This window comes from Podarcis tiliguerta, assembly GCF_965153285.1.
Source record: "Podarcis tiliguerta genome assembly, chromosome: 8".
NCBI lineage: Eukaryota > Metazoa > Chordata > Lepidosauria > Squamata > Lacertidae > Podarcis > Podarcis tiliguerta.
Genome location: NC_139541.1, coordinates 67,573,451 through 67,587,635, shown reverse-complemented (window position 1 = coordinate 67,587,635; position 14,185 = coordinate 67,573,451). Strand labels below are relative to the sequence as shown.

The window sequence follows — 14,185 nt, the reverse complement described above, 5'->3', positions numbered from 1 at the left end:
CACTGAGCCCAGCATTGTGTACACGGACTGGCAGCAGCTCTCCAGGCCAGCAGGCAGAGGTTCTTCCCAGCACCTGCTCCTTGGAGATCCTTCTTTAATGGGATCTGCCGTAACTGAACCTAGGATTTTCTGCATGCAAGTGAGGTGCTGAGCAAACAGTCCCTCCTCTTGTTTCCAGACAAGCAAGAAACTCTCGCTTAGCTTTGCACATGTGCTGTGGTTTCGTAGAGAAAACGGGACTACTTAGGGTTGTCCAAGAGAGACATAAGCTCACCCAAGTCACTTTTTAGAAAAAAAAGACAGGAAACCCAGAGACTTTCAACCACTTCCAGGACCCACGCTGCATTTTCTAAACAGGGAGGTTTAAAAAGCAAGAGGCACGACCCAAACAAAACAGGTTCAGTGTTGAGGTTTCAGCTTTTATTTTGGAAAAAAAAAATCACCTGTACATTCTCACTTCATCGATCAACAATGATGTGCTACCGTGTGCTTGCGACAAGAGGGGACAGTAGAAGCTCCAGAGGCCTGCCAACCTGAGCAGCAAACTTTCCAAAAGCCTTTGGAAACGAGACCGAGAAAGGAAACAAGCTGCTCAGCCGCAAACTTATTTTCCTCTTTTCTGAGAAACACAATTAAGAACTAAGAATTTACATTTGAGCCCCAGGAGGGAGATAGATAGGGTGCTGGTTTTTGTTTTTTTTCAGCCTTGCTCTCAGTTACTGATAGCAGAACAAAAACCCCATGGAAATGTGGAGGGGCATGAATTCCCCAGCCTTTATCGTTAGCCCTTCCCAATAATCTCAGAAGGCAAATAAATCCGAGTCCTTCCAAATAAATACGGACTAGAAACACACAAGTGATAAATAAGATTTTTTTTTTAAAAAAAGAATCAGTAATATACACAATTACAAGGATTTTATTTGGTTTCAGAGGCAGAGAAAGAAGAGCTCCGATGGCATCTTAAAAGCCCGTGTTTGTAGTAGCCGCAAAAGGAAGTCAAAGGATCTTATAACCGATTGGTTAATCCCACTCTCCCCTGCACCGAACCCCAAAATGTCATCCGCTGAAGTTTTGCTTTAAAAACAAAACAAAAACCCGATGGAAGTAAAAAAGAACACAGAACAAAACACAACCTGAGGGCACTGATCTCTTCAAGTCAAGGAGAGAGACTGGTTGCTAATTCCACAGTACTGAGGAGCAATAAAGAGATTGAGGCTTACAAGGAAGAGCAAGCCATTTACTTTTTTTTTACCTCCTGCCCACTCTTTCAGTGAAAAAAATGGCTTAAAAATAAAAACCAGACACTGAATGTAGAGGGGCTTGCTAGACTTTCTTGGCAAAGCCAACAGCGGAGTGGATTCTCAGCAACTTGCCCCCCTTTGTGGCCCAAACTCAAGACGGTAGTTGTTTTTTTTGTTTTTTGCAGGGTGGGGGGAGAGAGAAGGCCATGCAGGTGAAAAAAAAAGGCCATTTTGTTTTTCTTGAAATTCTGTAGCTGCCATAGGCACAACCCGAGTACACGACTCCATCTCTGCGCCGTCTCGTCTGCAAAAAACAACAACACAGACACCTTTCCGATTCCTCCCCCCTCCCCCTACACAAGAGGAGCACAACAGTGCAAAGCAAAAAAGAGGGTTGGGGGGGGAGGGAAGCCTCCAAATGATTGTCCATTGTTATTTCCAGGAGGTGAGGGCAAGGGCAACCTGGGAAAGCCTGTAGATCTGTGCAGGGGGGAGATCAGGAAGTAGGGGTGTGTGGTGGTGATGATCAAGCCACAAACAGAAGCGCCCACAGCAGAGCCACCTCAACAGCTGATGGCGCTGGTCTGCTGTTTGCTGACAAAGTCCGAGATGAAGTCAAACTCGTTCTGTCCCAGAAAGAGTTCGGGCAGCTCCTGAACCCGGTCCAAGCCGAGCTCCATGACCAGAGACGTCAAGACCTCTTCGTCGATGGGATCCGTGTCCATAACGTTCAAGGTCAGGGCCGGAGAGGGCAGGTGCTGCATCCCCAGGTGTTGCCCGGGCCCCATCCTGTATTGCGGCACCCCTGCCCCAATGGGCCCGTTGCTCATGCCCATGAGGGGGTGGCCCTGGTATTGCGTGTTCAGTTTCTGCAAGTGCATGCTAGCCATGAGCTGCTGAGTGCCCACCGGTCCCAAGTATTGTTGCTGTTGCTGCTGCTGCTGCTGTTGTTGCTGCTGCTGGTGTTGTTGTTGTTGTTGCTGCTGCTGCTGGCTCGGATTGCTGAACATCATGGCGCCTGGGACCTGGTGGTGCCCCATCTGTCCATTGATGCTGGGCCTCTGCCTCATGCCTCCGTCCAGGGCAGGGCCTCCGTACTGCATCATCTGGTGATTGGTGGGGAGCGTCCTTAGCACGTGCTGCTGCTGAGGAGGAGGGCCTTGCATCCCGTTCATGCCTATCCGGTAGCCCTGCATCCCGTTCACCCCGTGGCTCATCGACATCATCATGTGGTCAGCCATCGCAAGATGGGCACTGGAAGACAAAAGGAGGAGGGTCACATACAAGGCAGCACAGGGTCCCGCCCCCCCAAAAAACCATGAAGTTTGAAATTAGCAAGGCACATTTTGCACCCTGGCCAACATCCGCTTGCAACCAAGATGCTTGGAGCCAGGGCAGAGCCTGATATCTCTGCCACCTGGAAAGGTGTGTGCCCAGGGATCATTGGATCACACGCTAACACCACATCCTGTAGGATTTTCTCAGCTGTTATCTTTTAAACCTGCCCAGCTGGAATGAATTTCAGGAACCCCAAACACTTTTTCTGTGCAGCCTGAGCAGCAGCAGCAGTCACCGTTAAGAAAAAGAGGTCAGAATAGGCCGATATATATGTGGACTGTCCCTGGATCAAGTGACTTTTCTTCTTCAAGTTCTCCAACTTATTAACCTAGCTCAAGGTTGTCCTCTGAACTAGCCAGATGTTCAACTGAGAATCAATCGCAGTCAGCCCCATCATTTGAAAATTAAGGCTTTAGAGCCGCCTCCTCAAAAATGGCAGCTAGACATTCTGTTTTGGCGACTGTAACTATGGTTTATGGGGCCATTTGGCACCTAGCTTATATACCCGAGTTTCTAACACTGCTGCCATGACATATGCTAGCCTGCTCCTGGGATAGCAACACATGAGTCTACAGCGGGGTGGTCAAGGCCTTTTTTGGCAGCCCCCAGCCTTCGTGCCTCCTTCCCAAAGCTGGTAAGCAAGGAAGTGGGCTTTGGGAAGGCGGTGGGAGGCTCTGACAGAGTCCCACAGTATTCCCGCCTCCTTTCCAAAGCCTCCTTAGCACTTTCCCACATTTGGGAAGGAGGGACCCTGCCAGAGCCTCGCACCTTACTCTTGCAGCCACTTGGTGTGAAAAGTTGGGCTGCCCCATTCTAGAGGGTATGGGGCTCCCAAGTGCCCCCTTCCCCTGCTCCAGAAGTTATATTTTGTATACATCTTTTCGACAAGGTGTTTCATAGTGACACACACACGGCTTCTGCACCATTCATCCTCTCAACCACCTTGCAAGGTAGGCTAGGCCAAGAACTCAGCGGAGAGGCAAACCTGGTTTGCGAGTTAACAGCTAGCTGCTCATTGTTTCTCTAAAACAGTGTTTCCTAAACTTGGGTCGCTAGCCGTTTCCCCCCGAACTACAATTCCCATCATCCATGATCACTGGTCTTACTAGCTCGGGATGATGGGAGTTGTAGTCCAAAATCAGATGGAGACTCAAGTTTGGGAAACACTGTTCTAAAGCCAGGGTGGAAAATGTGTGGCCCTCCCTGTATTCTTGCCCCCCAATTCTAATCAGCCTCAGTCAGTATGGCCCAATGTCTAGGGCGATGGGAGCATTAAGTGTGGCAACATCCGGCTGGACCCAGGTTGTGCCCATCATGGCTAGGGCAACGGCCTAGAGCCAATGCACTGAAGGAAACCGTGCTTTGTGTGTGCGTGCATCCACATATAGAATTACAACCTCTCTCTTATCTACAGTGGCAGATGGCAGGGACTCCCCCTTCCCTAACAGGTCATGTGGTAGAGAGGCTTTGGGGGTGGAGGAAAAGTTTATAATGGGAGGCAGCTATAGTGTCCACTAAGGCAGAACTGTCCAACAGCCATGGCCAGCTGAGAAGGGGACACACATCCAAGGACACAAGAGACCACAAAGCCCTTCCTGGGCCAGGACAAATGCAACAGCCCACTTGTCACAACAGCCAACCAAATGCCTCCAAAAGGCTGTTAAACACAGCCTGTTTAACACAACCCTCTGCTTGTTGCTGCTGCTCCCAAGGAACTGGCAATTCCGAGATAGTTGCCTCTGAACGTGGAGGTTCCATATGGGCCGGAGTGGGGAACTGCAACATGATGTTGCAGCGTACGGTCGCCACCCAACAAATAGTCCCGACATGGGCACCAGTGTCACCCTGGAGCAAAGGTTATGTAGTTCTGCCTAGGCCTCCCAGGGGGAGGAAAAGGGAAAAAAGTGTGTGTGCGGGGAGGGGGGGGGAAGTCTTCTTCCCATGGCTTTTCCCCCGCAAGGCTATCTAGTGCTTCAGGGACAAAGTTTGGGCTGTCAACCTAAATCCTTTTGTATGTATCATGGTTCTTGAAAGTGCAATAATGGGTGCTTAAGCTCACAGCATACACCCCTTCCCCTTTCAATCCACAACTCTTAGGCTGAGGTTTTAAAATTCTGTTCTCCAAGTATGTAGAAACAAGTACCTCCACCGATGGCCCCCCCCTTTACTTCCCAGCTGACATATACTCAGCCAACAGGATCTGATATCAGGATGCATTGCCCTATCTTAACAGACTTGCACTCATCCAACCCCCTTTTAAAAACAGATCTAAGCTGGTGGCCCTCTTAACCCAAGCCGAGGCTCCACGGCGCCCCCTAGAGGAGCGACAGGGGGACGACAATGCTGCCCCCTACCGCCCGGGAGGATGAAGATCCGCTTAAGGACGCTGCAAGCTCAGTAGGCAATGAAATCGAGGTTGGTTACCTCGCCACCCTCCCTAAGTCACCGATTTGTCATTCCTGCCCAACCCCGGGACACCTTAAGCAGCTTGCAAATACGAAAGCAGGCCGCTGGCAGCGAACAGAGCATTTATGCAATGGGTTTTACATCCGGATAAACGAAGGCGACCTTGTGCATGGAAATAAGAAGTCTGTTGCAACCTCCCCCACGCCGTCGGATCGCAGAACCCGGCGCTGGTAATGCGCCTCGCAGAATGCAAGGAGCAGCGCGCCCGTTCCCTAACCCGCTTCCCATGGCCAACCCCCCTCCCCGCTTCCCTCTCTTTTTCTCTCCCTCCTCCTCCTCCTCCCCTTTGCCGGCTCCAGGCAGCTCCCGCCCCGGCACATTCCGCCAGCACAAAGATCAGCACTTTGAACACAGAAGTTTAACCCTTCCCTGCCTGCTCCCGAGCAAAAGACAATGCCGCCGAAGGAGCGCTCCGCGCAAATGAGGGCTCGGGGTGGTGCTGAGGCTGGAAAGGAGAAGGAAAAAAACCCGTTTTCCTGGTCACCCGGACGAACGGCAGGCAATGCAAAAATAAATAATAATAATAGTTTTCAGATCGCGGCCGTTTCTGCGGAGCCTCTCGACGCCCAATGTCACCCTCCTTTCCCCGCCGTGGTTTGTTCGGCTCCCTCCTCGGCTACATACCCCAAAGGCGGCGATCCGAAGGGAAGGCTGCAAACTCGCAAATGGCCCGGCTGGAAAAGTCACCTCGGCAGAAGGAGGAAAGCGGCGGCTCCTCTTTCTTTCCTTCCTTACACGCGGCTGCTATTCCCACGAGCGAGCTGGCCAGCCTGCCCGCCGCGCTTGCAAAGGCACCCCCAGCCCGGCCGCATCAATTCCAAGCGGCGGGTCCCTCCGGCGGCGGCGGCTGCTGCTGCTGCTGCTCCTCCGCCTCCTCTTTCTCCGGCTCCCAGCCGAACCCTCGCAGGCGCCGCTGTGTGTATTTGCAAGTAGGTTAAACTTCAGCGTTTTTTAATATATATACATACACACACAGAGAGGGAGAAGCCGGAGGGGGGGCGGAGCTAAAGTCCCCGCCCCTACGCCTGATTGGTCCAGCGCTCCCAAATGGCTCTTCTCCCCCCTCCCCAGCCTGGATGCTTTTTCCAAAGCGGCGAAGAGGGGGCCGAGGTGAAGAATCGCAGGGTCCCGCCTACCTGTTTTTGTTTCATCTCCGAAGAAGGAGGGATTGCAACACAATGGCGGGAGTTTGCAGCATATGCAAAGGCAGGAAGAGGAAAGGACGGGTGGGGGGAAGCGCTGCCTGCCTGCCTGCTTGCTTGCTTTCTTCCATCTGTCCATCTCTCCTCCTTCCCTCTCCAAACCGGCTCGCCTAACAACCCTCCTTGCCGGCGTTCATCTTGCACACGATGGCGTGCGCGCACGTAACGTGTGAATGCGTGCAAAAAAACACGAGGACAGAGGGAGAGAGTGGAAAGCGGGGGGGGGGGGGCGAGGAGAGGATCCTTGCAGCCTTTGCTCTCCCCTGGCGATTGGCGAAGCGTGAGCGGGTGAGGGGGCGCAGAGGATGGCTCCCGGCTACCGGCCAAGATATTGCGAGGCGCATTGTTTATTATTAACTCCCGGGCCCCGGTGGGGAGCGCATTCCTCGCCCTGACCTGCCTTTTGTTATGCAAATACAGAGGGGATGTTAATCTGCTGCCACGCGGTTGGAAAGAGGTGGCCCTCGCGAATGGCTCAATTAACCACAGGGCGCTGGACGGGGAGGAGCGGGTGGCGCAATACGGCGCGTTCCCGCTGGTCGCGCGCGCGATGCCTTCCTCCTGCTAATTTCCCAAGCGTTTTCCAAGAAAAGCGAGGGAACTTTTTTTGTTTATAAGGGCATCTGAGTGACTCGTCCCCTGAATTGCTGTTTGGGGTTTTTTGGTTTTTTTTCCTGCGCACCCCACTTTGCTTTTCATTCCTACTCGTCAACTCTGTTAACACCTGAAAGCATAACAAAGGAACTTCAAAGGGAGGCTGCAGTGAGAAGCTGCTGCGTGAGAACTTCTCAAGAAATTCAATTCCTTTCGTTTGGGCCTGAATACAGACAATGGTTTCCCACCTTAGATGCTGATTGACTCAGCATTTCTGAAGGTGTAAAGAGCCATTGCATATTTTGCCTACATTCAAACTCTAATTGAATTGTTCCAGCTTGCCTCCCCCCTTTCCAATTGCCATATAACTTCTACTATTTCTTCCTTATACTGTATTGCTCTTGTTATGCCTATCACCATGGCCTGCTTGTTAGAAGTGGGTCACGCCCCTACTGGTTGGCTTATGCATTCGTTCGATTGGACATAGTGGAAAGACACACCTACTCCTTATCTGTTCCATTGCTTGACCTTTTGGCTTCACTTTCCAAAGCCCGCCTCCAGTTTTGTGTCTCTTTGCTTAGGGCATATGTACCTGACACACTTAATCGACTACTTACTGAAGCAACAAATGAGACTTTGGCCCACAAAAACAGCCTAATTTCAGATTGGTTGCAGTATCAAGTTGCTAGATCTCGAAGAATAGGATTTTTCTCTCTTCCCTAGGATTGGAGTATCTGGAGGAGGTTTCCCTTTGGGGCAAAATCCAGGACAAAATTCACCTTTCAAAAACTAGGCTAAAACCAAGGATTCTTATGTTATTACTGTACATTTGTTTGGTTGGAGTTTGTATTCATTTGACCTTTTCATATTGCTAAGACAAAGCTAATCCTATGAATTGCATTACTAGAATATCTAGGACCAGGGTAAAACTGTTCAAAATTGTTATTTTTGCTGCTGCTACTGCCAGAAGTGCAATGTTTACATTGACAATATTGAAGGGTACATTTACAATATTGAAATGTTGTTTTCCACACTGTGTTCTTTGTTGCTTTTTTGCTGCTACTACTATTTTGCTACTACTACTGTTATGAAATTGTGCTTTACAAAATATTTCTATTGAGAAATATAGTGTAACTGAACCACTGCATTGTTGTAAGGCTCTTTAAACTGCTCCCAGACTTTGGAACTCGCTTCCTAGAGAGGCTAGACTGGCTCTTCCTTGCTGTCCTTCTGCTGGCAGGTGAAGACTGTTTTATTCTGAAAAGCTTTTGGGAACTTTTTTTTAAGGAAAGTGCTTTGAATAGTGCTTTGCTGTTTTTACTGTCTGTATTTTAATAGATTTGGTTTTATAATTTTTATATAGTTTAATTACTATTACCTTACAAGAAAGGAGATTCTGACTAAACACAAGAAATAACTTTCTGACTGTAAGAGCTGTTTGATAGTGGGCTGGACTCGCTCCGAAGGTGGGGACTCCCCTTTATTGGGGGGTTTTAAGCAGCGGTTGGGTAGCCATCAGTCATGGATGCTTTAGCTGAAATCACTGCATTGTTGGACTAGGTGACCCTCAGTGTCCCTCTCCCAGCTCTACAATTCTAAGATTCTATGATCCTGTATATGGTTTTTAGCTTTCTGTATGTTATCCATGTCGTTTTTATTTCTGTAAGCTGCCTTGAGTCCTGGTGTGAGAAAAAGGCTGGTTATAAATAAACACAGTTCTTGAGGAAAGGCTGCATACAAATAAATGCAATGATGATGGTATGGTTGTATGTTTGGGAAGCACTGAGAAGTATGCCTTTCCCATCCTTGTGCGAAAGACTTCCACTTTTAGACGTGAGGCCTCTGCTTTTGGGTAGCAGCGAAATGGAGCAGATGAGAATCTTCTGTTCCTCTTTCTCAGGTATACAAAAATAGCATGTGATGTGGACCTGCTGCTACTTCCTTGGAGTTAAGTGGCTTGGGAAAGCACACACCAAATATTGACTTCAATTCTGCTCTGTTTGGCTCAGGAACTTTGTTCTAGCAGTTGGGCTCTTCCTCCTCCTGTTTTCAGGCCTGGTGCCACACAGCACAGCATCCTTGAGCAGCTACCATAGCTCCAGCGCTGTGGCACAGCCCGCTGCTGATGTCTGCTTGGTGTTGACAGAACAGAGGTATTGGACCCGCCCTTCAAAACAAAAATGGTTAAAGCAAATTTGATAGGGGATCATGGGAGAATTTCATAGGGGCTGGTGAAAATGAGAAGTCCTGATTTGATCCCTGTTCATGTTGCATACAAATAACCTTGTGAGCAATGAGGGGTCTTATCCAACTCAGCCAAAAGTGTGTGGTTTATATCCAAAATACAAAAGGTTTCATTTTATTTCTACCTCTTCTTTGCATTGTGGATTTATTTGTGGGGCAGAACAAGTTTGACTTCATCTCGGATTTTGGCACCAGGGTGGCTGGCAAAGGAAAGGGGATTTGCGCAATGCAATTAGAAATGAGACACGGGCTGTGTTGTGATGAGGCAATGTGCAGAAGTGATGAAGGTTGGGAAAAATAATCCCAACTTCCCCTGTGGATGCAGAGATTGCTGGAGTCTTAATGGCTGCTACCACACAGGGAATAGATTCTGGAGTCATTGTGGATTCACTCACTGGAAAACAAACAGCAGTGCAACGTAAACAGAAGGTTAGGAATGATTCATAGTTCAGGATGCTGTTGTCTGATGATTTCAGTGAATGAGGGCCCTTTTGGACGCAATGCTTCTCATATCTGGAAGCCTTCAGCCCAGGGATGGGAATTCTGCAGCTCTCCAGATATTCTTCAACTCCATCTGCCATTAGCCCCAGCCAGCATGGTCAACAGTCCAGGATGATGGGAGTTGTAGTCCAGCAACACCTTCGTTGCCACAGATCCCCCATCCCTGCTTTAGCCAGTGTATTGAAATACCTTGAATGTTGGACTTAGAGCACGGAGACATGGGTTCAAGTCCCCACTTAGCCTAGAAGCGCCCTAGATCAACTTGGGTCTGTCAGTATCGTTCAACATATCCTACTAATAATATGTAATCACACCTGATTGCTCATTCATGTGTAGATAAATAAGTTGAAGCACAGGGCTGGAAGATTCTTTCTTTCACTAACTAACTCAGAGGAGCTGAGTTCCAGATGGGGGTCTGATCACAATATGCCACTCAGCCATGTAGCTAATAATAATAATAATAATAATAATAATAATAATAATAATAATTTATTATTTATACACCGCCCATCTGGCTGGGCTTCCCTAGCCACTCTGGGCAGCTTCCAAAAAAAATTAAAATACTGTAATACATCAAACATTAAAAGCTTCCCTAAACAGGGCTGCCTTCAGATGTCTTCTAAAAGTCTGGTGGTTGTTGTTCTCTTTGACATCTGGTGGGAGGGTGCCACTACCGAGAAGGCCCTCTGCCTGGTTCCCTGTAACTTGGCTTCTCGCAGTGAGGGAACTGCCAGATCTTGGGCCAGTTGCTTACTCTCAGCCTAACCTACCTCCCAGGGTTGTTATGAGCATAAAATGGGGGGGGGGGGGAATGTACGTGGAATATAAATGTAATAATCAATTCATTAATCAGGCAGTTTCTGTTCCATTGTCAAATAGCTCTTAGTGTTAGGATGTTTTGCCTAATGTTTAGCAGAAACCCGCTTCCCTGGAATTTCTTCCCATCAGTACTTTGCCTTCTGGAAAAACAGGGAACAAATCTCCTTCATCAGCCTTCTGTGTGTAGCAGGCACACATGGGGGAAGGAACATACGGTAGCTTAGTGGCAGAGCAGCTGCCTTGCAAACGGAAAGTCTCAGTTTCAATCCTGGTATCTCCAGGTTGGGTCAGGAATTCACCTGCCTGAAACCCTGGAAAGCCCCATCCACTCCATTCCCCATCGTGGACCACCTGAAAATTGCTGACAGTCTTGGAGGACCACTGAATGGTTTTCTTGCCTGTTGTCGCAATTGTTCTGTGGTGTGTTAGATGCTACATGGTTTCTAAGAATATTTTTATCGTTTCTTCTGTTGCACATATAACACTACAACTGAATTTTAGGGAACATAAATTGTAATGCAATAAAACATGCTGTCCAGCCCAAATATTTCCTTATTGTGACTGAATAAAATGCATCCACCCCCCCCCCTTTTTAATCTTGGTACCCCAAAGTGCAAGAGATTTACTATTCCAAAAGGTGAACATTCCACAAAAGTGGCCCAATATTTTCCTACAGGCAGCGGGGATGGGCAGCTACAGCCCCTGCCCTGACCTCACAATATTTCAGCCCTTGCCATTTTTCTAAAACAGCGTTGCTGCTCTCATGGCCAGGGTTTTCTTTTTACAAGGCATCCCTTCATGGCCTCAGCCCTCGATCGTTCTTCTACCCTCTTATTTACCCCTCATTTCCTTGTGTTTACAGTGTGTGATATATTTCAACACTCCCTGTGGACCAGTTACAATGCTACTTTCCCCATGTTTCACCCACAGGGAACGTGGTTGCATGAGTAGAGTATGAGGTCACATTCCACCCCCAGGGGATATATATTTATAGATTAGTTTCTGGGCCATGTGGTTTGCTCCCCCCCCCCCAGCTCCAAAATCAGCAGGTTCTTGCTTCAGCCTCTCTTCTTCACCGCCAAGGCAAACTCTCTTTCTTCTCTACATCCCTAGTACTGTTTAACACAGGATCTTTTCCCTGAATGAGTACAAGGGGAAAAGCCACACTCATGCACCCTTCTTACTTGTGAACATCACACATGGGTCCATTCAGCCATGTCTTCGTAGAAACTGATTTAATAACAAAACAAGAGCTGATACCTACCCCTTCGCTAGCATTGCTGGGGATACGGGGTGGGCCAAATGAAGATAGATGGGATAAAGTATTGATTCTGTATTTATCATTAGCTGCTGGGTGCCAATTGTTAAGAAGGTGGCAATATTTATGGGGACAAATAAGGCTTTATGGTACAGTCAAAATGGCCTATAACTGTTGCTCAGAAATCAAGGTGTAGTAAGTCACACTTAGAACCCCCCCCCCCCCACCACTGAAATCCATGGGAAATTACCATGATTAACTCACTATCAGATGATTTCGCCAGGTCTACTGTTTTCTGTAGGGTTTTGCTGCACCAGAAAGTTCCCCTGAAGAATTCATTGGCAGGATCGAACTCCCTGCCCATCAGCTGATGGGTGGCAGGTTCAATCCTGCATTTTGCAGGGTCTGGTTGCACCAGTGACTTCCCCACAGGAAACAAAGGCACTGCTGAACCAGACAGGATTGAACTCTTCAGCCAAATGCTGATGGACACAGAGTTTATTCCTGTTTTCTTGTTGATTGGATGTGCAATTCACATCTCTGCCTGCCCCTACACCTAATATCAGGTGGGGGGAGGGTGGGCATGGGGTTCCTCATCCCTGCTCTGCTCTGTTCTTGGTCTGGATCCAATTTTATGTGCTACAACATGCTAGACTTTGGTGAATTTCCTTAAAAAAAGCTCAAAAACTGCAAGAAAAGCTCAACAACTTTGGTAAAAAATACCAAAACACCACGCAATTTTGAAGCAACTGATGAACACAGCTGTGTTACCATATATTTATTTAAAACATTTGTAGGCTATGTTTAGGAGTATAGGCTTCCAATAAAAATCACCGATGTATACTATATTCACAAATAAAATGATAAGAAAGTAGAATCTAATAAGACAGACAGATGCCCCAGGGATGCCTGGCCAAAAGTCCCTTGAGAATGTGACCAAGCTCAATTGCAGCAGAATCCAAATAAAGAAATGCTTTTAGGAAAAAGCTAGTGAGAACAGGTGAGTTTTCAGATCTTTCCCCCCGAATGCAATAAGTAACAAAATAAAGACTGGGGATCCAGTACTGAGCAGGAGTTTGGACTAGGTGTCATCCAAAGTATGCTTCCAAGCAGGCAGCTGCCATTTCCCCATAGTTAATTAACAATTAACTTTTAAAAAACCATTCCGCTTAGAATGTAAACATGTCAGGTGATTTATACTTGGGTTTTTACTGTTTTGTGCATTGACTTAATGATTGCCCTGCAGTATATTTTTGCGTGTTTACTCATAGGTAAGACAACGCTGCGTTTATTGGGGCTTACTCCCTGGTAAGTATGCTTTGAACTGTAGGCTCCGTCATCCTAGTGCTTTTGACTGTAGGCCTAAGTCAAGAGACAGTTTGGGGGAACGGACTCCATAGTAGCAGCCCATAATCAGCCACTAGAAAAGGGCAGTGGGGATGTCTTTCCACTTGGATGAGATCCTGCACAACTCTCAGGAGCTAGAGACCGCTGACCTTCAACACATTTGGGAGGATTCCTTCTGTTTACACAGGGCCTGCCCCAGCAGGAGGTTGGGTTGGGTGCTCAGGGGCTGTGCTCAGAAGGAGGGGTTTTGGCTTTTCAAACAGGCAATGACTAAGTCAATTAATTGTTTAATTATGTAATGATTGTTTGTAACTTTGGAACTGTCAGCGTGCACTTGCCAAATCCAGCGTGTGCAGCTCTGTTGTGTATACCTGCGGAGGGAGTACATGTGCGCACACACCCATGGATGCAAATCCATGCACGGCCCTGACCATGGAAGTGATAGAGATTGCGCAGCTGAGCTTACTTCTGCACTTTGAATCGGCCCTGCAAAGCTGTGTCTTTGGCCCCGTCTGCACTATGTATTTAAAACAGTACCATACTACTTTAAACAACTATAGCAGGAGTCAGCAAACTTTTTCAGCAGGAGGCCGGTCCACTGTCCCTCAGACCTTGTGGAGGGCCAGACTATATTTTGAATAATAATAATAATAATGAACGAATTCCTATGCTCCACGAATAACCCAGAGATGCATTTTAAATAAAAGCACGCATTCTACTCATGTAAAAACACAGTGATTCCCGGACCGTTTGTGGGCCGGATTTAGAAGGCGATTGGGCCAGATCTGGCCCCTGGGCCTTAGTTTGCCTCCCCATGAACTATACTATAGCATCTCTCAAAGAATTCTGGGAACTGCTGTTTGTTAAGGGTGCTGAGAGTTGTTGGGAGAACCCTATTCCCCTCAAGGAGCTACAATTCTTAGAGCGGTTTAACAGCCAGTCTTTCTTTCCAGGGAACTCTGGGAACTGTAGCTCTATGAGAAGGATAGGGTTCTCCCAATAACTCTCAAGATACAGTGCCCAGGATTCTTTGGGGGAAAGCCAAGTGGTATGGTACCATTTTAAATGTGTAGTGTAGATGGGGTCTTAATAAGACACATTCCTCTTGCAAGAGATGCTTAAAAGTCAAAAGTGAGGGAGTCCTGTTGCATCTGGAAGAGTATTCCATAACATGG

The 14,185-nt window shown here is 47.8% G+C and overlaps 1 protein-coding gene across 1 annotated transcript; it reads right to left on the bottom strand.

The window, feature by feature from the left end:
* Nucleotides 1-398: 398 nt before the first annotated feature.
* On the bottom strand, nt 399-6,040 carry CITED4 (Cbp/p300 interacting transactivator with Glu/Asp rich carboxy-terminal domain 4). Its single transcript, XM_083456134.1, has 2 exons — nt 5,670-6,040; nt 399-2,495 (listed from the first exon to the last, which is right to left on the bottom strand). The coding sequence occupies exon 2, from the start codon at nt 2,480-2,482 to the stop codon at nt 1,805-1,807; it is 678 nt and encodes a 225-aa protein (XP_083312260.1). The 5' UTR covers nt 2,483-2,495; nt 5,670-6,040; the 3' UTR covers nt 399-1,804.
* Between the last annotated feature and the right edge of the window lie 8,145 nt (nt 6,041-14,185).